Here is a 25848-nt window from a genome sequence, read left to right as displayed (position 1 = left end):
TATATGTTCTGTAACAAGCACAATGGATTTACTTCTTTTTCCCTGCTAAAAGAACTCAAATTTTGCATAGGATTGCAATATGCCCAATAGCAAGCAATGAATCATGATTGCTGTTGCAAAAAAAAGACTGCAATCAAATTTAGAGACGTTCTAGAAATTTCACAGAATGGCCAGGGAATGCCTTCCTTTAATGAGAAGATTCCAAAGCACTATTGCATATATAAACCTTTTATACTACATAGTGCTATTATCAACCTCAGAGTAACATAAAAGAGTCAGAAATTCATACAGGGACTTCTGCTTTTGACAGGGACTTGATTTACCCTCTCACCTACAATAACCAAAAACCACATATGAATATGTAAAATATATGAAATGATGGTTTATAAGACATTGCGTGTCAAGTAACAAAGACCTATGATGCCTGAAAGATGGGAAACAAATGAAGTAAGCTCTATAATTGACCCAAATTACTACCTTGAGGGTTTTCTAGGTTGCAGCATAGAAAGAGGGAACCCAGGTGGAGGCCAGAGAATTCTGAGTTGAAGAGACAAAGCTGAGGGATCCCTGGGTGGCGCAGCAGTTTGGCGCCTGCCTTTTGCCCAGGGCGTGATCCTGGAGACCCGGGATCGAGTCCCACGTCGGGCTCCCGGTGCATGGAGCCTGCTTCTCCCTCTGCCTATGTCTCTGCCTCTCTCTCTCTCTCTCTCTCTGTGACTATCATAAATAAATAAAAATTAAAAAAAAAAAAGAGACAAAGCTGAGAGTCCAGGGAGACCAAGTGACTAGAGTTCTCAGAAAAGAGCACCAGGAAGGAGAGGAAGAGAACTTTAGAGATTTACAGAGAATCTCCATCCAATATTCAGCTCAGTACTGATTGCACATATGCAAGGAAACTATGCAAGACCAGGGAAAAATCCATTGAAAAGAATTAGAAAGAAATAATGCCTGTCATTCACACCTGTCAGGCCAAAAATAATGCCTATTCCCAAAAGGAAGATAGGAAAAGTTGAAGATTTATGGGTAGAGTACACAGAAGGGTATTGCTTCAATAGTGGGAAATAATTAACTCTAGACTGACCACTATTCCAGGACTGCTTAACAAATTTTAAAGGCAAGACCCAAAAGGAACAAACTTTCCAAATAACCCAACTGTTCGAGAATATTTATAGTGATACAAACGTATTCAGGACCCAACAAAGCAAAATTCATGTCTGGCAACCAGTAAAATTATCAGGCAGGAAAATAAGATGCATAATTAGGTGATTAATCAATCAAATGAAACCAACCTAGACCTGATATAGATATTAAAATTAGCAGCCAAATTATTAAAATACCTATTATAACTTTATTTAAAATCTTCAAGAATTCAGAAACTATGAGATATAACAGACTCAAATTAAACTTCTAAAGATCAAAATGACAACGTTCGAGATGAAAAATTTACTAGGCAGGTTTAATAGCAGATTAGACATTGTACAGAAAAGATTAATACATTTGGAAACAAATCAATAGGATCCATGCAAAATGAAACAGAGAAAAAGGTGATTAAAATAAAAAGGGGGTGCCTAGATGGCTCAGTCAGTTAAACATCCGACTCTTGATCTCAGCTCAAGTGTCCATCTCACCATGCTGAGTTTAAGCCTTGCATTGGGCTCCACACTGGGTGTGGAACCCACTTAAAAAGGGGAGGGGCAGTGAATTGTAGGACAACTTCAAGCAGTCTAAAACAAGTATAACTGAAGTCTCTGAAGGAGGGAGTGTAATATGTTGAATGTTGAAATTTTTCCAAATGTGATGAAAACTATACATCTATAAAACTATACATCTATAAAACTATACATCTATAAAACTATAAAACATGAAGAAAATCATAATCAGGTATATGGCTTTCACATCATTCAAAGCCAGGAATAAAAAACTTTTAAAGCAACCACAGAAAAAAGACATTACATAGGAAAACAAACAAACAAACAAAAAACCCTAAAGGTATGGATGATACCAGATTTCATTTGAGAAATACCACCAACAAGACGACAATGGAGAAAACATCTTTAAAGTACTGAAAGAAGAAAAAAATTGTCAAACTACAATTCCAAACCCAGCAAAAAATAGCTTTCGTAAATAGGGGAAGATGTTTTGAGACATACAAAAGCTGAAAGAATTCATCCCCAGCATACTTGCACTACAAAAAAAAAAAAAAAAGTTAATAGAATTACTTCAGACAGAAGGAAAATGAAATCTGATGGAAATACAGATCCACACAAAGAAATGAAGAACACCAGAAATACTTACTACACGTAGGTAAATACATGACTGTTTTCTTATTATTCTAATCTATTATCTATTCCTATCTTATTATTCTTAATCTATTATTAAGAGATAACAGATTCTGTTAAGATTTATTTAAGAGAGTACAAGTGGCAGGGGGCAGAGGACGAGGCAAAGAGTATTAAGCAGACTCCCCACTGAGTGCAGAGCCCTATATGGGGCTCAATCTCAAGACCCTGAGATCATGACTTGAGTTGAAATCAACCAACTGAGCCACCCAGGAGCCCCTAATTGACTTTTTAAACAAAAATAATAATGTAGTGTGGAGTGTATGTATTTTTACCATATACTGAAGTAAAATGTATGACAACAGCACAAAGACCAGGATGGGAGAAATGAAGACAATATGCTGAGGGTGCTGGGATGAAAATATAAAAGAAAAAATCCTGTTAATATTACTACAGTAATATTAATATTAATCCAGTTAATATTACTGCAGAGCAACTGAACCAACATTAACTATCTATGTCTCAACTTTTTGATGTATAAGGATCTCATCTTTGATAGACAGGTTTGTTTGTAACCATAAGCACTTCTAACTGATTCAATATCCACAGAATAGTTAACATATTAGTAACATTAGTAAAAGATCTCAGTGAAACATATTTTCCATTGTCTCTAGGCTCTATAAACTCCTACTAGAAAATAGGAAAAACACTTACCCATGCTGGGTGTGGTTCCTCCTTCCAATAAACCAGAACATAATTCAATCCGACCAGCACCTATGATAAAAAAAAAAAAAGCATTTCTCAACAAATAAACTTTTAAAAATTAAAAATTTTAAGAAGCATTGATCAAAAATGATTGTCCAAAATAAATACTTATGAAACAGTAAACTTAACATTTTTTCCCAAATAGAGCAAAATCTTACAAACTGAGAGAAAATCAAATTATAAAACTAGAGTAAAACTCTATTTTTAATCCCAACTATATTCTGCAACCCACACCGTGTTACTGATAGTCAAGAATTAATTCAAGTTAAGCTAGGTCTCTTGAAATTTTGTATTGCAGAGTTGCCTCCCCACAAAGAAGGATGTGATTCAGAATAAGTATGGTCTGGATTGACCATAGTGTAACACTGACCCTTCACAGATAATAATCTTTTCCAAGAAATTTTGTATAACAGTGTTGCCTCTCCATGTATAAGGAAGGATATGACTCAGAATAAGTATGGTCTGGATTGACCATAGTGGAAAGCTGACCCTTCATGGATAATAACAATCTTTTCCAAGAGTCTTCCTTTTTCTAAGCTTTATAAAATTACAAGGTAATTTAAGTCAATAAATTTTGAAATTTATTATTTCAAGAATAAGAGAATGTTGAAAGCAGATTAACTATCAGATTACAGGGTCCTGTCAAAAGAGTCTCAGGATCCAGCCTTAAGAAGCTTGTACCAGCCAAACATGGGATACTTTGAGCTTTAATAAGAATAACTATAGTGTAATAAAACATATCAAACATGTCTAAATCCAGGTTCATAATGATAAAATGATTCACTGAGGGATAGAGAATAAATTCATTATCCAAAATCAGTAAACAGAGGAAAAGGAGGAAATATTTATCCTGCCTTTCTTATAGTAACTGAACCTCAATAGAACCAAACAGTCAATGAAGGAAAGTTCTTTTAGAAGAAGCACACTGCTAATAAGTGAAAAGTAAATGTTAGTCCTAGTATAGCACAATTTTTCAAACCCCACTAAAATATGCACTGCTAAAATTATTAGGTGAAAAGATGAAAGAAGACCTTATAAAGGATGGATCAGGCTGACAATGTCTTAATCCACTGCAGGCCAAAGGCCACAGGTTTGTTTGTTTTTTGTTATGGCCTATAAATCAAAAAAATTTATTTTTAAAAAATAAAAATCTTTATTGATATATAATTCACATACCATACAACTCATCCATTTAAAGTCAAAAGACTTGTACCCCAAAAAGAAACCTCATACCGTTTAGCAGTCACCTTCCCTTCTCCCATGACCCTCAACCCTAGGCAACTACTTCCTGTCTCTAAAATTTGCCTAATGTGGACATTTCATACAGGTGGAATCATACAGCATGTGGTATTTTGTGACTGTTTTTTTCTACTTAGAATAAATTTCAGGATTCATCTATGTTGTAGCATGTATTAGCACTTCACTCTTTTTATTGCCAAATTAAGAATGGCTTTAACATTTTCAGAGGATTATTTTAAAAACACAAATATTCCACAAAGAACAAATGCTGCCAGGAAAGCTGAAAATATATACTATGTTGCTCTTTTTTTTAAAAGATTTATTTATTTATTTAGAGAAAGTGAGTACAGAAGTGAGCAGGGGGAGGGGCAAAAGGAGGAGAGGGGAAGAATCTCAAGCAGACTCCCTTATGACTCTGAGATTATGACCTGACCTGAAATCAAGAGTTGGACACTTAACCAACTGAGCCACCCAGATGCCCCTATACTATGTTGGCTCTTTAGAAAAAGTGTCCTGATTCCCTGATATAGATGAAAGCATGGCCACGTGCTTAAACTAGTAGATGCTGAGTGATGGGGATTCATTATACTATTTTCTCTACTTTGTATATATTTGAAATTCTCTAAAATAAAAAGTTAAAAAAAATATATGATCCTGAGATGATGGGAATTTCTATACTTCCCATTAAAGCAGGTTCAAAATGCAAAACAAATCTTGAGGTAAAAATAATGTTTAAAAAAAAAAGATAATGGGAGCATGTGGGTGGCTCAGTCGGTTAAGTATCTACTTTCATCTCAAATCATGATCTCAGGGTTCTGGGATCGAGCCCTGTGTCTGGCTCCTCAGCAGGGATCCTGCTTCTCCCTCTCCCTCTGCTTCTCCACCCACTTGTGCTTTCCCTCTCAAACAAATAAAATCTTAAAAAAAAAGATAAAAGTCTTGATGATGAAAATGGCAGCAAAACTGTTAAATCATCTTTAAATCAAGTTTGAAAAAAATGAAGTCTTTGCTAAGCTCAATTAAAAAAAAAATGAAGTTGGTGGGGAAGCACTACTATTGTGGACACTTGACTCAAAATGTGATCTGGAGGAATAAGATTAGAAGATGATAAAGATTGGTAACTTGCCAGTATGTTTTCCAGTTGGTTGGCTGCTTTCAAAAAGATCACTAGGATCCCTAGAGATCAAAAGGGCTCCCAAGATCAGTTCATGGGATTCCTTTCAGACTTCTTTTTTTTTTTAGAGGGGGAGAGAGGGTTGGGGGAGGGGTATGAGGAGAGAAGGAGAGAGAGAGAATCCCAAGCAGGCTCCACACACAGCACAGAGCCCCCACCTGGGGCTTGATCATACAACCCTGAGATCATGACCTGAGCTGAAATCAAGAGTTGGATGCTTAACTGACTGAGCCACCCAGGTGCCCCCATTTTCAGACTCTTAAAAGGACTGCCAACTGTCATTCATTCTCTTTTGTCTTACCTCCTCTTTCTGCATTTACAGCTGACTCTACTGAATCAACACACACTTCCATGAGAAATCCATTTGCCGTTCCTAAAATACATGGAGAACAATGCAATTTCATGATGGTACTATCCATCCAAACCAATCTACCACCATTATTTTACATTTTGCTGCCCAAATCCAATGTCCAATAATAGGCAAGTAGGTAAGTACACTAGAGACCATGAATGCAGTAAAATACCATACTGATTATTAAATTGATGTCTCTGAACTGCGAAATAAGTACACAGACACATGTATAAGAAATTATACTGAGGAAAATATATGCTGAATGCCAAATTAATCTTCCTAAAACACAGTCTTCATCATCACATTCTAAGTCAGATTTTTTCAAAGTTTTTCAATGTTTTCAGAATGGTTAAATGTTTTTATAAAGATTATATGTTTAAGAACAAGGATGGACTTCAAATCTTCGCCCCACCACTTATTTGTGTGATCCTAGACAAGTTACTTAGCCTATGTTTTCTATAAAACAGAGTAGGCTTTAGCACCTACTCGGAATTATTTAGTCCTCACTACACTTCAGACTAAGTAACTCATGTAAAGTGGAGAGTACCTACCGTGTATACAAAGTTATCACTGATAAATATATTATTTCCTCTATATACCTCCAGTTTCCCCTCAGTTCCCATCTCTGCTCTTGCTTATGCCATCTCCTCAACCCACAATGTCCTGCCAGCTCCATCTTTGAATGGTAAAATTTTCCAAGGCTCACATTAAATCATATTTCCATATCTCCTCTCTCCCAAAGTAGGAATCTCCTTCTTTTGAATTCATGTAACTTTTCATAAATTATATGTTCTTCTTTAAAACATTAGTTTTAGTATTTTTTTAGTTTTTAGTTTTTTTTTTTTTTTTTAAGATTCTGTATATTCATGAAAGACACAGAGAAAGAGGCAGAGACACAGGCAGAGGGAGAAGCAGGCTCCCCACAGGGAGCCCGATGCAGGACTTAATCCTGGCATTCCAAGATCAGCCCTGAGCCAAAGGCAGACCGCTGAGCCACCCAGATGTCCCTAATTGTTTCTTTTTAAAACACTAATTACTTTCTATTTCTTCTTATTATGTATGTAGATAATGTCTGTTCACTTTTATTTGACCTAAAGTTCCTAAGTAAGGTCTCTTTCTATGAGAAATCTTTATTATCACCCATAGCAAGCACAGGGTCTACCTTGGGACAGAATAGTCATACAAAGATTTACTAAAGGCTGAGAGTAATTACAAATTCACAAATTTCATTCATGTATTGACTCTAAAAGTATGATGAAAATAACGTTTTGAGCTTTTCTGTAAATTAAGCACATAAGTGTTTTTTTTTTTACAATTAAGAATATTAAATGTATACTTCATGCAATAATACCTGAAAGAATTACCACATACTGATAATAGTTAACTACTAGGTGATAGGATCTGAAATTACTTTTACCTTCCTCTTTCTTTCGTTTTTCTTTTTTCTTTCTTTTCTCTCTTTCTCTTTCTTTCTTTCTTTCTTTCCTTCCTTCCTTCTCTTTCTCTCTCTCTCTCTCTTTTTTTTTTTTTTTAAGAAGGCTCTACTTAATCCCCAGCGTGGAACCCAGAGTGGAGCCCAAGGTATAAGGGCACTGAGATCAAGAGTCCCGTGCTTCATGGACTGAGCCACCCAGGTACGCCTCCCCCTTTTACTTTTCTATGTTGCTTTTCTCTATCCAATACTGCTTTTATCATTTTTAAAAAGGCTATTTTTGATTTGAATAACAAACACCTATCATTTGCTTACATCAAATTACAACTGTCTCACTTATTTAAAAGAAGATTTTCAGTCTCAAACTGTGAAAGAGTTAAGTGCCACTCTATGTTCGTAGCCAGCAGCACTCTATTCACTCCGAGTTTCTGCAGAGCCGCCCACACCAGCTGTCACGTCAATCCAACTGGACAGTGCTGCAGAGGTGCCATTTGCCTCACGGGAGAAAGGACCAGGAGAGGGGGGCGGTGCACACACAGAGCACACAAGGCTATCACAGAAGGCAGAGCAAGACAGTTGTCCGGGAAGCCAGGTTATTTGTAGGAATCAGACATTTGTTCGGAGCAGTTCTCAGTGTGGTAGTTCCGTTAGCTCCCGGGGCCTTTAAGACCTTTCCAGGGTCTGTGCAGTGAGAAGTATTTTCATAATAATACTAAGGCTTCATTTGCCTTGTTCACTCTCCTTCTCTCACGGGTGGAGTGGAATTTTCAAGAGGCTACCTGACACATCAGATCGAATGCAGAAGCAGGTATAACAATTCTATTAATCCAGATCTTAAAGGGATTTGCAAAACTATAAAAAGCTGGCATTCTATTTGTTTAGGAAGATAGTTATTTTTCACACACACACACACACACACGTTAGTTGTGTTAATACGTAATGGGTTTCTAGCTAATAAATATTTTTAAATTTCTGTTTTAACTTCGAATACGGTCAACACCGATAGATAAAGCCGATATAAACAAACGGTAGCTGAGGTTCTCGATAGGAAAGGGGAGGGGCCCTGAGACCAAAAAGCTTGAGAACCACTGGTCTGGAGGACTCAGGAGTTCTCGGGGCGGTGGCGGGGGGTGGGGGTGGGGGTGGGGGTGGGGGTGGGGGGGATGTAGCACCCGCCACGCCGTCCCGCCTGGCACAGCAAGCAGCAAGCTCTCGGGACTTGGGGCAGCTGTGCAGCTTGGGGACAGCCCTCACCCCCGGCGCAGCAGCTACAGGTTCCCAAGCGGTCGCCGGGGGACGGCACAGTGCTCAGCGCTCGGCATCTAACTGCTCCAGAGATGCCACGGGGCGGGGACTGGCGGCCTCGCGTGGCGATGCGGACGTAAGGCCGGGAGAAGTTAACCAACTTGAACACCGTCGCACACTAGACGCGGTGGCGCCGGGATTCGAACCCACACGTCGCGTCACTCTCGCTACAAGCTCCTCCTCAGGCCCTCAGCTTCCACACGCTTAGTCAGGAAGGCAGAACGGGCCCGCGCGCGGGGGGCGGGGCGTGAGGGGCTGGGCCGAGCACTCCCGCAGAAATCAATCGCCACGACCCGGCTTGCCAGAACCCCCGCAGGCCCGCCCCCGACGGCCAAATCGGCCGACCGCCCCCTCCCGCCCCCTTCCGCACCGGCCTTCCCGGACGGTATACGCGCCCGTTTCCGCTCCGAGGGGGCCCCCTGCCTCTTCATGCTCCACGCGTTCCTTCCTCGTGCGTCTTCGGTTTCTACGAGGATGCCGGGGTCCGGCGCGCGCGAGCAAAGAAGCGCGGCCTCACGGCTGCGCGCACCCCTGCGCGTCCCCGACACCCGGACCCAGCAGCCCCCGCGGAAGCTGAGTCGCTGGCGCAGGCGCAGTCACTACTTGCCCTTGCCCTCTGAGGAGGAGGGGCCCGTGCGGCATAACCCGGAAGTGCTTCTCCGTTCGGTGGTGGAGGAGGGAGCCCGCCGAGAGCTGGGCGGTGGAGGTGGCTTATTTCTGCGCCGTCTTCAGGATGCAGCGGTTGCTCTTTCCGCCCCTGAAAGCCTTCGTGGGGAGCCCGTGTCTCCGGCTCCTGGTTCCTAGGGCGGCGCCTAGAGCACAGGTACTGCACCGCAGTGGACTTAGTCGCGGAATCGGACATGGGGCGAAAGAGTCAGGAGAAAAATAATAGATAACCCCACATCACATTGCAGTAGTTCCTTAGAATTCACGACGGATTTCTTTGTGCCCAGAGCCTCTGAGGTAGGATCCGAACCTGCCATATACTGGCTGCGTGATATTGGCCAAGTTAAGAAACCTTTCTGTACCTTAGTCTTCATCTGTAAAATGGGAATAGCAGTACCTACTTCAGAAGTTGTGTTGAGGATTAAATAATCTCATATACAGCAAGCGTCTGGCACATGATAAAAGTTCAGTCATTTTTACCTACGTATTTGATTTTTGCTAAAAGCCCGCAGGTAGTCGGGTAAGGCACCATAACCTGATTCTACAGAGAAGGAAATTGAGGCTTAAGTTGTTTAAAGTTAGGAAACAAAGCACGAATCTTTAGACTCAGGGACAGAGCCAGAAGAGAACTTGTATTCGCTCAACAAATAATTACTGAGTGGTTATTGTGTGTTAGGAACTGGGAAGGAAAAGATAAATACCAAAAGGCTCCTGCCCTGGAGGAAGGCACAGTTAATTCATTTGTCAAATCTCTATTAAGGTGTTGTTATGTAAGCGAACTGTGTTAGGAACGAAAGTGCCCAGAGAGAAAGAGCCAGACTGACCAGACACTGCTGTCCCACAACTCATAGCTTTGTGAGGGATGGAGACAGATGAACCTGAAGTACGTTGTAATGTGTGAAGGGCTGACATGGGGAAGGTACGGTGTGCTGTGGGAGTGACCTGTTGCAGACCCGGGAGAGTCTAGAAATATTTCCCAGAGGAGGTGACATCTAAACAGATCTATAGTAGAAATTCTCAATCAGGGGCAAGGAGCATCCCAGTCAGAGAGAAAGAAAATAATCCATATCTAGGTGTAGAGTTAAGTCTGGGGGAAGTATGCAGAGACTAGAAGGTTCATGTAGCGTGGGGATGGATTGGAGTGAGGCAAAACTAGAGACAGGAAAACCAGTTGTGGGGTGGATGCAGTAATCCCGATGGGAGATGATGGTCTACTAGGGCAGAAGCAGTGGAGATGTGGCCGTACGGGGGACTCCACTCTAGGCACAGTGGGATTGTGTGTGAGAGCAGTGGACTGAGGCCTTTCCATGCGGCTCCAGTTATAATTTGTCTGTCTTGATCCTTAGTGTGGTTGCAGCTGTGGGATCAGGCGCCCCTTGAGGCCAGGGCAGTACAGCACCATCTCTGAAGTAGCTTTGCAGTCTGGAAGGGGTACAGTGCCCCTTCCCTCAAAAGCTGCTGAGCGGGTGGTGGGCCGATGGCTCCTGGTCTGCAGTGGAACAGTGGCTGGAGCAGTTATTCTTGGTGGAGTGACTAGGTGAGTAATTCATCCGTAGCGCATCAGTGCTTCAGGTCATCAGTAGAAGCACAGGATGACCAGGGGGGAAGGGACCTTAGGAATTATCTAGTCTAGCTCCCTCATTTTATATATGTAAAAATTGAGGCTTAAAGAAGGACACGTCTGGTGGCTTGCCTGCCATACAAAAATTTAAAGTTTTATTATTGGGAGCCCTTCATAAAGCCTTTTTTAGGTCCTGTTTGCTATGCGTGATTTTCCCTCTACAAATAGCAAGTTTGTCTCAAAAATGTTTGTACAGTTTGTTTGTTTGAATTAAATCCACACAAGTATATCACAATTGACTTGTATGCCTCTTAGATCTCTTTAAATCTGTAAAGAAACTTCATAGATTTAGATTTTTCTCCCTCCTACCCCCATTTTTTTGTAGTTTTTTTTTGCTATTTAGGAAACCCAACTGATTTGTCCTGTGGAGTTTACCAGTCTGGATTTTGCTAACTGCATACTTGTGGTGGTGTCTAACATGTCCCATTATCCCTGGTATTTCCTGTAAACTGGTTGTCGCTTAATCAGACTCAGGTTGGTAACAGGGGGCCAAATACTTCACAGGTGATTACAACATTCATAAATATCTGGTGTCCATTAGAGATGCCAGTAGCCATTGGTGATCATTGCTTAGGTCCATGATTTCATTAGAGTTGCAAAACCATAATATTTTATTAGTTCAAAGCTAAAGAGAAACTGGCCCTCATCAACAATTTAATTATCCTAAGATACAGTTTGTAGAAGAAAAGCAGGATAAATACTTGAATCTTTCTCTTTCTTTACCAACTTTGAAAATCATAAATTGGTTCCCAAACGTCCTCCAAAGGTGATCAGTAGGGAGTTTGGGTTTTTAAGTATTATGAACAGGTTTAACTGTATGTGATGTTTCAGTCCATTGCACTGATGATTTGCTCAGATTGTTCTATCTTTAGTCAATGGGAGCCTCTTCAAACCGGCTCCAGGGTCATTTTGATAGGATCCTAGTAACCTTTAATTCTTTACTTGTTGGATAAAATGTTCCAGGTTCATTTTATATATTTCCTGCCTCTGAGGTACCATCAGCCTTTGATTGTAGGAACCCTCACTCCTTTTGGCGAAAATACTGTCTGGTGTTAATACAGTATCTGTTCCTCAAATTCCCCCCATATTCCTTGTGCTCTTATTTCAAAATACCATATGTTATATAGGCTGCTGTGAGAAACTGCAACAAATGTAAGTTTTATTAGCTTAACTTCGCTGAAGAATCTAAACTATTTTATATCTGTAAAAAATTTCTTTTCCTTGTGTAAATAATGTTGCTTATTCATTTAGGGCACGTTTCTTTGCTGTAAGGGTAGATTTTACCTGTTGAGGAATGCTAGTGAAAGAAAGAAGCAAAGAGTTCAATGAAAGGATCTAGAGAACAATAAAGAAATTTGTACGTGATGGCAGCTGTTTCTGGAGAAATTTTAAGCAGTAAGAAGAAAGCAAGGTGTCAAAAAAGGATACCATGAAATGATGTGTTTACCTTTAGAGGGGTTGAGTTCACATCCATTTGTTTCTATAAACATTTATGAAAGATCCAGCACTGTGTGTATGTGTCTGCGCACGCGCACACACACGCATCTTTCCTATCTTAAGGTTGACAGAGTCTGGCCTCTCAATGGTAGACTGGCATTTAATAAAGGAGATGAAGCCACCTACAAGTCAAGAGGAATGGGAAACAGAATTCCAAAAATATCAACAATTTCCGGAATTTAAAATGTAAGTATGGGGTGCCTGGGTGGCTTAGTCAATAAAGTGTCTGCCTTCAGCTCAGGTCATGATCCTGCCTAGAGTCCCGGGATTGAGCCCCATATTGGGCTCCCTGCTCTGCAGGGGAATCTGCTGCTCCCTCTCCCTCTGCCTTCCCCCTCACACCCCCACTGATGTTTCTCTCTTACTCTCTCAAATAAATAAAATCTTAAAAAAAAAAAAAAGGTAAGTATAATAGAAAAATCAGGTAAACATCCTACTAGGCCCTTCCAATCTTGCTTATTTAAGCATTTCAGAATGATTAGATTCCAGTATTTCTTGATGCTTGCTTCAATTATGTTTAGTGAGCTCCCTACTCTAAACGTCCAATTCCAAAGTGATCCTGATGTCACTGATGAGGAAGAAGGCAGATCTTTCATTTCAAGCTTCAAGAACTGAGAATGCTTCTATATTCTGTCTGGAAATAAAAATCGGTTGAATGTTTCCTTTGTTTTTTGACTTCCTTTTTCACCCAGCTTAAATCATGATATGACATTAGCTGAATTCAAGTTCATCTGGTACATGGAGTACTCACACCGAATGTGGGGTCGCCTCGTGGGTCTCGCATATATCCTGCCTGCTGTCTACTTTTGGAGAAAGGGCTGGCTCAGTCGTGGCATGAAAGGACGTGTTCTTGCCCTTTGTGGGTTAGTCTGCTTCCAGGTAAGATTTATTCAAGTTTGGGAAACCAGAGATGCTTTCAAGAGCTTCCTAGTTGGGATTGTTTTTAAGGAAGGAATCTGGATCTGTATAACAAAATGGGAAAGAGAGTGAATTTTAGTGTTACAGGCCTGGCCCAACCCTGCCACTTAGTAGGGCAAGTTGACTACCTTATATACAGTATGCTTTCCTTACCTTTCAATAGGGATAATAATAGGCCTACTGGAAAAAAAAAAAAAAAATAGGCCTACTGGTTAGGTTGTGTGACTATTAGATGAGATAGATCATGCATATAAAGTACTTTAGTGCCTGGAATTAGTAAGTCCTCAGTAAATATATATATATTTTTAATTTTTTTTCATTTATTCATGATAGACATAGAGAAAGGCAGAGACACAGGCAGAGGGAGAAGCAGGCTCCATGCTGGGAGCCCGACGCGGGACTCGATCCCGGGACTCCAGGATCGCGCCCTGGGCCAAAGGCAGGCGCTAAACCGCTGAGCCACCCAGGGATCCCCAGTAAATATATTTTTGTGTCACAAGAGTTTCTTTGCTCTCGTGGCTCTCTTCCTGGGTTCTTGTTTCCTCCCCTTTTCTGACTTGTCTGCTAGATGAGGAATGGGATCCCTGTTCTAGAATGGTTAAAGAAGCAAATTTGAGGAGTCTCAAATTGAAGGGTTCGTGTGAGACTGAGAGTCAAGAAAAGGAATACGAGAGAAGGTACATGCGAGTATTTGGGTCATGATTATAGGCTCTCAGAGAGAGTCTTGACCATCAAAGAAACGTCAGAATTTGATCAGGAAGATGCTAATTGGTTAATTAAACTCAGAAGTAGTAAGAATAAGAAGCAATTAGAAGGAATTAAAGGGGGAAATGGAAGAGACAAAAGAGAGGTAATAGAAACATTAATAAATATCTAATAATAACTAGGGGAGGGTTGGTGAAACAAAGTGAAAGTTTATTTTGGAATGGAAAAAAAAAAACCACTACAGACAGACTCCCAGGGAAGTAGCAACTTGAAGATGGCAAATAGGATTATGGAAAGAAGAAAGTGGGGCTGGTAAATCACGCTGTATACTCCTTTGTCTTCCAGTGTCCTTTGCAGATTAAATCAAGATAATAATTAGAACATCCGGGGTAATCACTAAAGGGGCAAGACACGCCCCAAAAGATTTCCTGAGGAGATGTATGTAGAAGAGGTGGGACGTGCTTCTATTGACTTGGGAGGGTGGGGATGAAAGAGCTGTATCTTACCTGATAGAAGTAAAACTGACAGTTGTTTGGTTAATTAAAAAAATTAAAGCAAGGAATCAGAATACTACATACCTTGAACTTTTAAGCTTAAACTTGTACTTTCATTACTTCTTTTTTTTTTTTTTTTTTTTTAATGAAGAGCTAAGGCCTGTTCTTTGAGTTCTCTGATTGGAGTTTAACTTCAGATCTCTTGCATCCCTATAAACTATCATTTCATTTCATTTTCCTTAAAGAGGGTAGAAACTTAGACATTTGCAAAGCAATCTGCCAGCAAAGCCTTACAAATTTTTATGATTCCCCTCCACTGAAAACTTTTATAATTATCTATTTGTACTAACATGAGCAGTTATCTTTATCAAAGTGCTTCTAAAACATTCAATCTAGTTGGGTGTTTTGTTTGTTTTTTTTTTTTGAGATTTTATTTATTGACAGAAAGAGCACAAGCAGGGAGAGCAGCAGAGGGAGAAGGAGAAGTAGACTCCCCACTGAGCAGGGATTCCCAATGTGGGGCTTGATCCCTGGACCCTGGGATCATGACCTGAGCTGAAGGCAGATTCTTTTTTTTTTTTTTTTTTTTGAAGGCAGATTCTTACCAGCTGAGCTGCCCAGCACCCCTCAATCTAGTTTTTATAGAAAAAACTTCCCTTTTATTATTAATTTCACTGGCTTACATAATGTTAAATTATATCAAGTATTTTTAAGTTTCTGTGTACTTTTCTACATTTGGCATATACTTCAATAAAATGGTAATCTAAGCAGTGGTTAAGCATTTATTGTGTTATCTGTGAAAATGTGGGTAGGGTGTGACTCCTGGGATACTGGGATATGGGAAGGTATGGAAAAGGAGAGGGCAGGCAGGGGGTACTCCTGATGTACTCTTGATAACTGACAACTCACTTTCTCACATAGTGAAGTTGAATGGACAGATGCAGCCCTTTTTTTTGCCTCTTCTGTTTTTGCTCCCAGGGTCTGTTGGGATGGTATATGGTGAAAAGTGGATTAGAAGAAAAACCAGACTCCCATGACATCCCCCGGGTCAGTCAGTACCGCCTCGCCGCCCACCTGGGGTCAGCCCTTGTTCTCTATTGTGCCAGCTTGTGGACTGCACTCTCACTGCTGCTCTCTCAGCACAAGGTAAAAGTTAGTCTGTATTGTTAGTGTATCTGCACAGATGCTGACAGGGTCAGAGGAACAGAAATTCTGATTCTAACGGGAAGTTATAAATCAAAATGCACGTATTCCCTTAGTAACATCTACCAATTTACCAGAAATTAGATATAGCTGAAGATGACAAACATTGACCTTTGAGACTCTGGAAAGCTTTGGAACTGCAAAGTAAAATGTGCCATTATTCTTTTGAGCTGGAGCAACTCATTCAAAGGCAAATTAGTACGGGAGCCAAATATTCTGTCAGTGTTGCCTTTTGGGAAAAGTGAAAACACAAATTGTAGAAAAGGTGGGAAGGGGTTGTAACAAGAGCTATCCCAGCCACTTCTGACCCTCAGGGGGATGGTGGCTGGCCAGGTGAGGAAGACCAGAATGAGAGCTGTTTCTGGACCTTTGATGGTATAAAAGAGCCATGGGGGTTGTTTGTTCTTTAGATGGGGACCTACTACCATTCATCAGGTCTGACAGGTCTGATCTTGTGATCGTAATGATCTTGCCTAAAAGTATTTTCCTGCATGTCAATTAAAGGAAAATAATGGTTTTCCTAAAGATGAGTGTTATTTTAGGTTTGGAAGTCATGGTTGATCTGGATAACCTGTTGATGGAAAGAAGTTTGAGATGACAGTAGGACTTTTAAGTAGAATTATCCAGTAGGTACTTGGAACCAATAAGGAAAAGCATTGTGGACTTGGCAGTCATCCCCACAGGGAAGCCAGATGGGGTTGAAACATTGGTATAGTAGATCATCTACATCAGAATAATTTTTGTTCTCTTCACAAAGCCAAACTTCTCAAATGAATTGGGTACATGTATAACTGTACTTGCTGAAAACCCACTCTTTCTTTTTATTCTTGTCATCTGGCACCCCTGTCCACCTACATATCGATGCATTCACTCACATACCTACACATATAGCCACACACTCCTAAGCACTCTCTGTTGGAAATAGTACTCTGAAAGGTACCATTTCCTGTTTTCCTCCTTTTATTTATTTATATCCCATTAATTACAGGAAGGATTTGAGATGATAGTCAAACATATAATACTATGCTGTCCAACACAATATCTACATGTGGCTATTTAAATTTTAATTAGGTTTAAATAAAATTAAGTTTGCTTTTAAAAAGTGATTATTAAAGTTTAAATAAAAGTAACTTTTTATTTTATTTAAATTTCGTGTGCTGTGGCCTCATTTTAGGTCCCCATTAGCCACACATTGGCCAGTGCAGATAATAGAACATTTACATCATTACAGACAGTTCTGTTGGACAGCACTAATAAACTGATATCTCAGTAATGATGCCTCACTCTTCATATACTATAGACCATTTAAGGGCAGCACTCTGACTTAACTCCTTTGTATCCTTATGGTAATCTGTTTATAAAATTCTTAGTACATGTTTGTTGATTCACTGATTAGTATCAGAAATTGCTATAGTAAAAACCAAATTTTGATTTTACCAAAACTATAAATGCAAGAATCTCTACTTTAGGGATTTTTTTTTAAAGATTTACTTATTTGAGAGAGAGTGAGAGAGAGAGCAAGTGGTGCAGGCACACACACAGTGGGGAGGGGCAGAGGGAGAGAGTGAGTCTCAAGCAGCCTCCCTGCTCATGCTGGATCTCATGATCCTGAGATCAGGACCTGGGCTGAAACCAAGAGTTGGATGCTTAATAGACCATCCCCCCCCCCACCCCCCCAGGCATCCCCTAGTTTAGGGATTTTACACAGTTTTGGTTCTGACTATATTTGCCAAACACGAAATATCACAAACAACATGAAAATCTAGTCCTATATCTTAAACCACATCATTTCAACCATGGTGAAGCATTTTTCCCTTGAACAATGCAAATCATTATTGGACAGATATGTATTGAGTAGTTACATACAAAGCACTGGGCTAGGATTACTTCACCATGAAAGGCAGATGGCAGTTCCTCCCTTCACAAAACTTGTGGGATAGCAGGGAAGACAAATAGTACATGTATAAATGTAGTAAAATATGATGCATGTTAGAACAGAATATCTGCTGGGAGTGTTTAACCTATTTAGGGGTCAGAGAAGATCGGACCTGAGATTGTCACTGGCTTTGGCCTTTGAGATCTTGGCTGCCTCCCTTAGTTTCTTCTTTTTTTTTTTTTTTTTTTTCCTTAGTTTCTACAGTACAGAAAATCTGAATGGTTTTCTTTTCTTTAGTTGCCTGAAACTCGTCAGCTCCTGTGGTTGAGACGATGCGCTCATGGAACAGCAGGCTTGGTGTTTCTTACTGCTCTCTCAGGTAGGACTCTTCTCATCCAGCATGCTCTATTTTTGTCCCACCCTCATGGGAGGTGGGGGGTTTAGGGGTGGGGAGGGGGCTCTTGCTAAATGCTTTGTCCTTTTCTCCTTCACCTTCATATTTCTCTTTCACACCTGCCTCTCATACTATCTTCACCCTCTGTTTTCTAGTCCTTCTTCACTTCCAAAAACCCTGCTTTCCAGTCAGTTGAACAAAAACATTGAGGATTTATCTGGATCCAGACTGCCTAGGTCCAATCCTGGTTTTACCATCTAAGAACTCTCTGACCTTGGGCAAGCTATATAACCTCTCTGGGCCTCAATGACTTCATTTGTAAAATGGGGATGATGGTAAAAGTATGAGTGATACATGTGAAGTGCTTAGAATGGTACCTGGCATGTAGCAAAGGCTAGATGCCAGTGTTAGCTGTTACTATTCTGTAACCATTGCCTGTTTGCTGTTATTCTGTAACCATTATTGTACTGTTATTACATTATATCAAAGTGGATCAGAGAAAAATCCTTTTCTCAAAGATGGAGCAGAGACTTTTTCATTCTTTAAACCACACCTCTACCCTATCACTGTCCAATACATTAATCCTAGCCTCATGTGACTATTAAATTAATTAAAACTAAGTAAAATTTAAAATTTCATTCCTTAGTCATTCCTTAGTGTCTATTGAACAAGTGCTCAATAGACACATGTTGCTAACAGCTATGGCATTGGCTGTCAGATATAGAATATTTCCATCACAAATTTCTGTTGAGTAGCACTGCTCTAAAGAAAACCATCAAACCAGTGATTCACATCCTCTCTTTTTTGGTGGAAGAACATGAATTTTGACTTTATAAATGCTATTTATAAAAACAAGGAATGTGATCTAAATATCTCTGAGTCATCTTTGATCATAAATAATGAATTAGTCATCCATTAATTCGTGGATATGTGTTTATCCAGGATTTAGTTTATAAATTTTTTCACTTTTGTGTTCACTCAACAAACATTTTTTTGAGCACTTGGGGAAGACAGATAATAAACAATGAAAACATATGGCAGATGGTGTTCAGTACTGTGAAAAAATAAAGCAGGATAAGGGGATAGAGGTGAGTTTGAGGAAGTGCTGTCTTACATAGGATCATTGGGGAGATCTCTTTGATAAGGTGACCTTGAGTGGAGACCTGAGGAAATGAAGGAGTAAATTATGCAGGTATCGGGGGGAAGAGCATTTCCAGGATAGATCGAGTTCATTGTGGGATAGGGAGGGTATCAAAGTCACTTAAGGCAGTGTTTCCATCCAATATGCCTTGTTCTAGAGCTTCTAGTTCACTCCTTTACGAGAGATGTGCCAGGATCTTGGGGTGGGAGAAGGTGAGGATGCAGTTGTTCCCATGGTGATGATGATGTATATTCTCTGTTTGAGAACCCCTTCTGTAGACTATTACATTTGTCTAACTCTGACTATTCCATTTGTCTAACTCTGGGATATTAGACTTTTTCTATGTCAGAACTAGTATTTGATCTCTTCATTTCACTTTAATAAATGCCATTTACCTTGGAATATAGGGGCTTTTGTGGCAGGGCTGGATGCTGGACTTGTTTACAACTCTTTCCCGAAGATGGGAGAATCTTGGATCCCAGAGGATCTTTTTACCTTCTCCCCCATCCTGAGGAATGTTTTTGAGAATCCCACCATGGTGCAGTTTGATCACCGGATTCTGGTAAGTCTGGCTGTTGGTTACTGGTTGCTGAGCCCAGGGAGTCTCTCACAGGCTTTGGGGTGTCTGAAGCACTGATGGCAGTACTAGAGAGGGTAGAGTAGAGTGGGCACTAGATTTCCTTTTCTTTTTAAAAGAAATTTAGCACCAGTTCTCTGATGGGATGTTTTGTCCTAATTACCCACACCCGTTCCAGCCATATTCTGGCTTTCAGGAACTGCCATCTTCTTGAAGTTCAAATATGCCTTTAATCGTGTAGCAAAGGATAACTTCCTTGTGTCCTACACACACATAGGAGAGTCATTTTAGTGGAAATGAGGCTGAGTAGAGAGGAGGGCAAAGACAGTGATTGCTGAAGCAAAATCCCAGGCAGCTAAGAGCATCATAAATATTTCTCATCTTCTCTAAGCTGATATTTATTAAGGGCCTGCTGTGGGTCATGTTAAGATTGGCCTGGTAGCCTGGGCATGATAAGTTGGATCAGGGAAAGACTGGCAGCAAGAAGGCAGCAGGAAGCAAAGGTGCTGTTGTAGTAATGCAGGTGATAGTGAGAGGGCTCTAGGCTGCATAGGCGAGTGAGACTTGAAGAGAATGGTGGACCACAGAGATGCTCTAAGTAGTAGAAGATCGGCTGTAGGAATGAAGGGGAGGATCCCAAAGTTTGTTCTGTGGCATGTTTAAAACACACCCAAGAGGGACGCCTGGGTGGCTTAGTGGTTAAGCATCTGCCTTTGGTTCAGTGTGTGATCCCGGAGTCCAGGATAGAGTCCCACATCAGGCTCCCGGCATGGAGCCTGCTTCTCCCTCTGCCTGTGTCTCTGCCTCTCGTTCTCTCTCTCTCTCTCTCTCTCTCCCCCTCCCTCTCATGAATAAATAAATAAATAAATCTAAGAAAACGCACACACACACACACCCAGGAATGGGACTTTTGCAATGAGTATTGGGCTGGAGATGGAGGATGCCATCAGATTGAGGTGTGTTGGGTGTGAGATGGACCAAAGAGAGAGGTCCAGAGGACTCTGATCCCCAAAGGTAGCACTGGGGCTTGGTCCAGTTACCTTAAAAGCTGAGGAAGTGCTGTCGTACATAGCACTGATTCTCCTTGAGATCATGGAAGCAGGGAGGAGATCCTGTTGCCAGTGGGGAGAAATGAAAATGAGACTTTAGGTTGTTTTTAGCACTAGCTGCCAGCACCACTACATCCTCTACTCACAGCCCAGGAAAATAACCCTCATGTGCTGGGCTTAGCCCTGCTTTTAAAATACAGGATTAGAGAGGAGATAAAATTAGGCATTAGGATGCAAAGAGTGATTTTAAAAAGTAAGGGTAAGCACCCATGTGAGGAGAGAGTGAGAGTGTATGGAGTGATAGGTGCAGAAGCTGCAGGTCAAGCCTTGGAGAACATGAGTGTTTAAGTGGGAAGCAGAAGATTGTGGAGAAGATTGAGGAGTAATCATAGGAAGAGCCACAGATGGTTCTCTGTGCTTGGGACAAGAAACCTTAGTGGTTACTCACTGGTTCTGGAGGAGAGATGTGAAGATGAGCAGAAACCAGGAGGGTGAAACATTTCTTCCTGGCACTTGATGAAATGCCTTCCTCCCTGCAGGGAATCACTTCAGTTACAGCCGTGACAGCACTCTACTTCTTCTCCCGGAGAATTCCCCTTCCTCGAAGGACCAGGGTGGCAGCAGCCACTCTGCTAGCTTTGGCATATACACAGGTATAAACCCCTTCTTTTTGGTCTGAGGGTGTCTCCAAAACTAAGTTTAAAAAAGAAAGGTGACAGGCTAGGGGAAAATATTTTCAGTATTTATAATATTGATTATCTCTTTATATAAATAAATTTTATTATTTGATTTATTTAAGATTTTATCTTAGTATGAATTAATAATCAGAAAATAAAATGAGGCTATCAATATACACAGTTCTCACCAGAGGAACAATGAAAGGAAAAGGTCTTTAACCTCACTTATTATCAAAGAGAAAAAAAAAAAAAAAACAAAGAGAAGCAGATTAAAACAGTGCATGTCATTTTGTGCCTGTCAGATTGGGGGGAGAATTTTTTTTAGAAGATAAGCGGGTATTGGCATGGGCATAGGAAAATGGTGAGAGCATGAGTTGGTATAGTTTTTTTCAGAGGGCAATAGCTTTTAAAATGTTAAATGTAGGGGCACCTGGGTGGCTCAGTTGGTTAAGCATCTGCCTTCACTCAGGTCATGATCCCTGGGTCCTGGGATGGAGCCCCAGGTCGGGCTCCCTGCTTAGCAGGGAGTCTGCTTCTCCTTCTCCCTCTGCCTGCCACTCCCCCTGCTTGTGTTCTTTCTGTCAGATAAATAAATAAAATCTAAATAAAATAAAATGTTAAGTATATAATCCTTTGGTTCAGCAAGTTAACTTCTTAGTGCCTGCCCTAGAAGTAGTTTAATGTACAAGGAGCTGTGTACAGAGTAATCTGTGGCAGAATTGCTGTGATAGTAAAACAAGAAAACTGGAAACAATCTAAATAAACAACTATGGTACACCCATACTGTGTAATACTGTGTAGCAGTTTGAAATAATAAGATCTCAAGACATAAATGAAATGGAAAAAAAGCAAGTGACAGAACAATCCCATTTTTAAAAACACAAACATATGATCTGCTAACATACATACAAAAGTACAAGTGTATAGAAACTGGTAACTATCTTTGGGGAGGGGAGCTGGGCTAGGATGAAGGAGAATTAAGGAAAATTTCAGGTTTATCTATTTTGTTTGAATTTCCTCTGTTGTGAGTATGTTTACTTGTGGGAATTTTAAAATAATACTTTTTAGGGTTTTGCTAGGACTGCATGGAGGTTATGTGTCTGGTTGTCCGTGCTCAGTCATTTCTGTTTAGAATTTGTGGTTCCTAACTTTTCTTTTTCTTTTCTTTTTTTTTTTTTTTTACTGCATCCTTTTCCTTTCTAACAGGTGGGCTTAGGCATTAGCACTTTGCTGATGTACGTTCCGACTCCTTTGGCTGCCACTCACCAGTCGGGCTCCCTGGCTCTGCTCAGTGTTGCCCTTTGGCTCATGAATGAACTCCGAAGAGTCCCAAAATAATTCTCAGAAGATCAGCTTCCTAGGACCCAAAGTGCTCATCAGAGAGCACAAGAACTTGAAGTTTTCTAAAAGGATGACTTTGGCATACCAAGGGGTTTCCAAATTGGTCAAGTTATTTAAAATTCTTTGTTTTTGACAAAGTCACTGGATCAAGAGTGTCATTAAGTATGTTTAAAGAGTCCTTTTCTAAATATTTATAAATTTAGTTTTCTTTTTGAAAATCATGTTTAATGTAGAGAAAGAAACGTCTGCTTTTGTTGCTTAATAGGCTGTCTCAGATTTTTTTTTTTAATATTTATGTATTTATTCATGAGAGACATGCAGAGAGAGAGAGAGAGGCAGAGACATAGGCAGAGGGAGAAGCAGGCTCCCTCACAGAGGGCCCGATGCAGGGCTCGATCCCAGATCCCAGGATCACGACCTGAGCCGAAGGCAGGTGCCTAACCACTGAGCAACTCAGGTGTCCCTGTCTCAGATTTCTTAATGTTGGCAAGCTCTTGATACTCTACATTCATGATCTCTTGTCTCCTTGACCTCCTGAGTCCTGAATTATGCCTAAGTAGAAATTCTTTATGATCTCAACTCCACTTCCATCAGGTGAAGATTCAAAGGGAAGGACTAGCACACCCTGAGGTAGCCAGAGAGCTTTCAGTGAAAAATAGTGTCTTCTGGTATCAATTTTCAAAATGAGGAAAGGGTAGAGTTTGACAAGCTTAATGTGTATATGTAGCACAATGTCTTATAAGTACTTAGAAAAGGAGATAATCACTGGTAACCCACTTGGATTCATCAGGCACTGACCTAGTTCTTCTTTTGATAGTGCTGTTACATCACTAGGTCAGATGAATGGAAGGGAATCAGTTCCTGAAAGGGTTTCCTAAAAGCCTCCCGGATAATTAAAGTATGGCCTTGATGGTATATGTAGTGCATGGACATCTATTCAGATACATTAAAAAAAATTTGTTTAATGAATTGTTGTAATTTTGGTCTCTGTGGATATTTCACAAGGCTCTTATTCAACTTAATTTTTTAAATTGGTGATTTGGATGAAGGCATCACAAAGATCAGATTTGAGGATAGAACAACCCAACATTGCTAATATAATATAGATGATAGTCACAACTCAATGGTTCCAGAGTGGCACCATCAAGATGAAATTAAACATATTTTAAATATAACATCCTTGGGCAGCCCGGGTGGCTCAGCGGTTTAGCGCCGCCTTCATCCCAGGCCCTGATCCTGGAGTCCCGGGATTGGGTCCCGCATTGGGCTTCCTGCATGGAGCCTGCTTCTCCCTCTGCCTGTGTCTCTGCCTCTCCCTCTCTCTCTGTGTGTCTCTCATGAATAAATAAAATCTTAAAAAATATATATAACATCCTCCTTTTAATTAAATAGGTTGTACAAATTTGAGGTGGAGAAAGCTGGCATCATTACCATTTCATATTAAAAAAGACAGGGATTTCAGTTGGCCACAGGCTCAACACACCAACAATGTGATGACACTGATAAAAAAAATTAGTGGTGTTTCAGATTTCATCAATAGAAGTGTCACAGCCACACTCAGAATACTTCAGTCCAAGTGCTGTTTCACCATGGGTACCACATTTAAGGAGGATATTGAGCACTAAGTACATATCCAGAGGAAGGGATATCAGGATGGGGAGGAGTCCTCACCCCACACCCCACAGGGAGTACTTGAAGGAACTAGGGGTATTTAGCTGGAGAACATTTGGAGAGAGCAAGATTGCTGCCCTTCAGAAGTTGAAGCCCTCTCATGCAGAAGGAATGAGTTTATGCTGCAGAGTTGGGAGCAATGGGTAAAAAGAAATGCAGAAAGCTAGTATTTAGTTTTGTAGAAGGCAAGAGTTGGAGCAAAACAAATGCCTACTAGAGAATGGCTGGTGAAGACAGTGGCAAAATGGAGAGCAGGGACCCCAGCTAAGGGCTTACACCATTGCTGAGCTCTGGCCTGTTGCTCAGATTGGATTTATGTAGATCCAGAGTTGTCAGATTGGATTTATTAAAGAAACAAAACATCTAGATTTTTATGTGAAAGCTCTCAAAGGTTGGCAGATTTCAGGTTTTTTAGAACATGATGCAGGCTGAACACATATGGAAGCCATAAATGGCCTAAGGTTTGCCCATTTACAATCTGAGTTAGATGATCTTGTTCCTTTTCAACTCCAATATTCTGTGAGTTTCATTGTGACCTACAGTTACTTTGCTCAAGTGGTTCTTAGCAAAACAAAAGAAATAGTTTGTCTTTGATTTAAAAAAAAAAAAATCCCGGACCCTGGGGCTTATGCTATTGTTATTAATAGTTTCTAACTTTTTTCATCTTCGAATTTTAAAAAATCTTAAGCCCCAAGGTTCACCCAAGACCAATTAAATCATGATCTCTGGAAGCAGTAGTGGTAATATTTTAAGTACCCTATATCATTTCAGTGTGCAGACAATTGGGCACCACTGGCCTAGGACCTGACAGCCTAGTCACCTTAGAAAGTTTTGACCAGCTTATTCCCATCCCCTGTGAATTTCTAGCCAACCCCATCTCATTTAATCTGAACTTATGTGTTCACGGTAATCACCTCTTCTAGATAGAATTCTTTAAAGAAAGTAAACTGGTCACTGGAGTAGGTTCCTATCGATCATCTCATGATCCCTAAACTGAGGTGGTCTTGGTTAATAATTGAGCCAGCAGAGGGCAGTCTGACCCAACCCAAAAGCCATTATGCTTGTGCCTTACAGTTCCCTCCAACAAAGTAGCAAAGAATAAGTTCAAGTTCCAGATGTTTTACTTCATTTTTCTTTTATTACAGATGAATTCAAGTTTGGAAAAACAGATTCTGGTTGCATTTAGCTATGTAAAACCCTTGTGCCTCCCTATGAGTTCTTGGTGAATGGAGATTTATCTGAATTATTTTTATGTTTGCATTATTCCCAGCTTCAGACATATACCAAATATTGCATGAATGAATGGAAAATTGACAATTACAGACAAGTCCCAGACACTTCCTTCAAAATAAGTCCTCATACCTAGAAAATCAAGTGAATTTCCCTTAATATTTTTAAAAGCCTGTCCATAATTCTGTCAGTTGTTTTTGGATCAAAGGAAATTAAAACACCTAGCTTTGTTATCAATCCAG

The 25848-nt window shown here is 40.4% G+C and overlaps 2 protein-coding genes across 10 annotated transcripts in view; one reads left to right on the top strand and one right to left on the bottom strand.

Annotated features, from left to right (window-relative positions):
- Window positions 1-9140, bottom strand: part of CUTC (cutC copper transporter) — a 38475-nt gene extending 29335 nt beyond the window's left edge. For 2 of the 5 annotated variants that reach the window (XM_035708196.2, XM_025466872.3), the window contains exons 1-3: window positions 8917-9139; window positions 5759-5830; window positions 2994-3053 (exon numbers count right to left, since the gene is read on the bottom strand). In XM_035708196.2, coding sequence (XP_035564089.1) covers window positions 2994-3053; window positions 5759-5830; window positions 8917-8977 — 193 coding nt within the window. In that variant the 5' untranslated portion in view covers window positions 8978-9139. Of the gene's footprint in view, window positions 1-2993; window positions 3054-5758; window positions 5831-8495; window positions 8844-8916 lie in introns of those variants that run through there. The other 3 variants (XM_049103514.1, XM_025466871.3, XM_025466873.3) reach the window with 3 other exon arrangements.
- Window positions 7491-25843, top strand: LOC112672182 (cytochrome c oxidase assembly protein COX15 homolog). 5 transcript variants are annotated; one of them, XR_004810359.2, is made up of 10 exons: window positions 9184-9369; window positions 10559-10749; window positions 12394-12516; window positions 13023-13209; window positions 15426-15593; window positions 17824-17905; window positions 19469-19623; window positions 21227-21340; window positions 22571-22867; window positions 25522-25843. XR_004810359.2 is itself a non-coding variant. In XM_025466867.3 (9 exons), exons 1-9 carry the CDS (start codon window positions 9280-9282, stop codon window positions 22700-22702), a joined length of 1242 nt encoding a protein of 413 aa, XP_025322652.1. In that variant the 5' UTR covers window positions 9146-9279; the 3' UTR covers window positions 22703-25843. The 5 variants fall into 5 exon arrangements, 4 of the variants coding, with proteins under 4 accessions (XP_025322655.1, XP_025322652.1, XP_025322654.1 ...); XM_025466867.3 differs by having other exon boundaries at window positions 9146-9369; window positions 22571-25843; XM_049103512.1 differs by lacking the exon at window positions 9184-9369 and adding an exon at window positions 9379-9509 and having other exon boundaries at window positions 22571-25843.
- Window positions 25844-25848: the final 5 nt, after the last annotated feature.

Source organism: Canis lupus, chromosome 28 (genome assembly GCF_003254725.2).
Source record: "Canis lupus dingo isolate Sandy chromosome 28, ASM325472v2, whole genome shotgun sequence".
NCBI lineage: Eukaryota > Metazoa > Chordata > Mammalia > Carnivora > Canidae > Canis > Canis lupus.
Note: the sequence above shows the minus strand (reverse complement) of the source record. Positions and strands in the feature narration are given on the sequence as shown.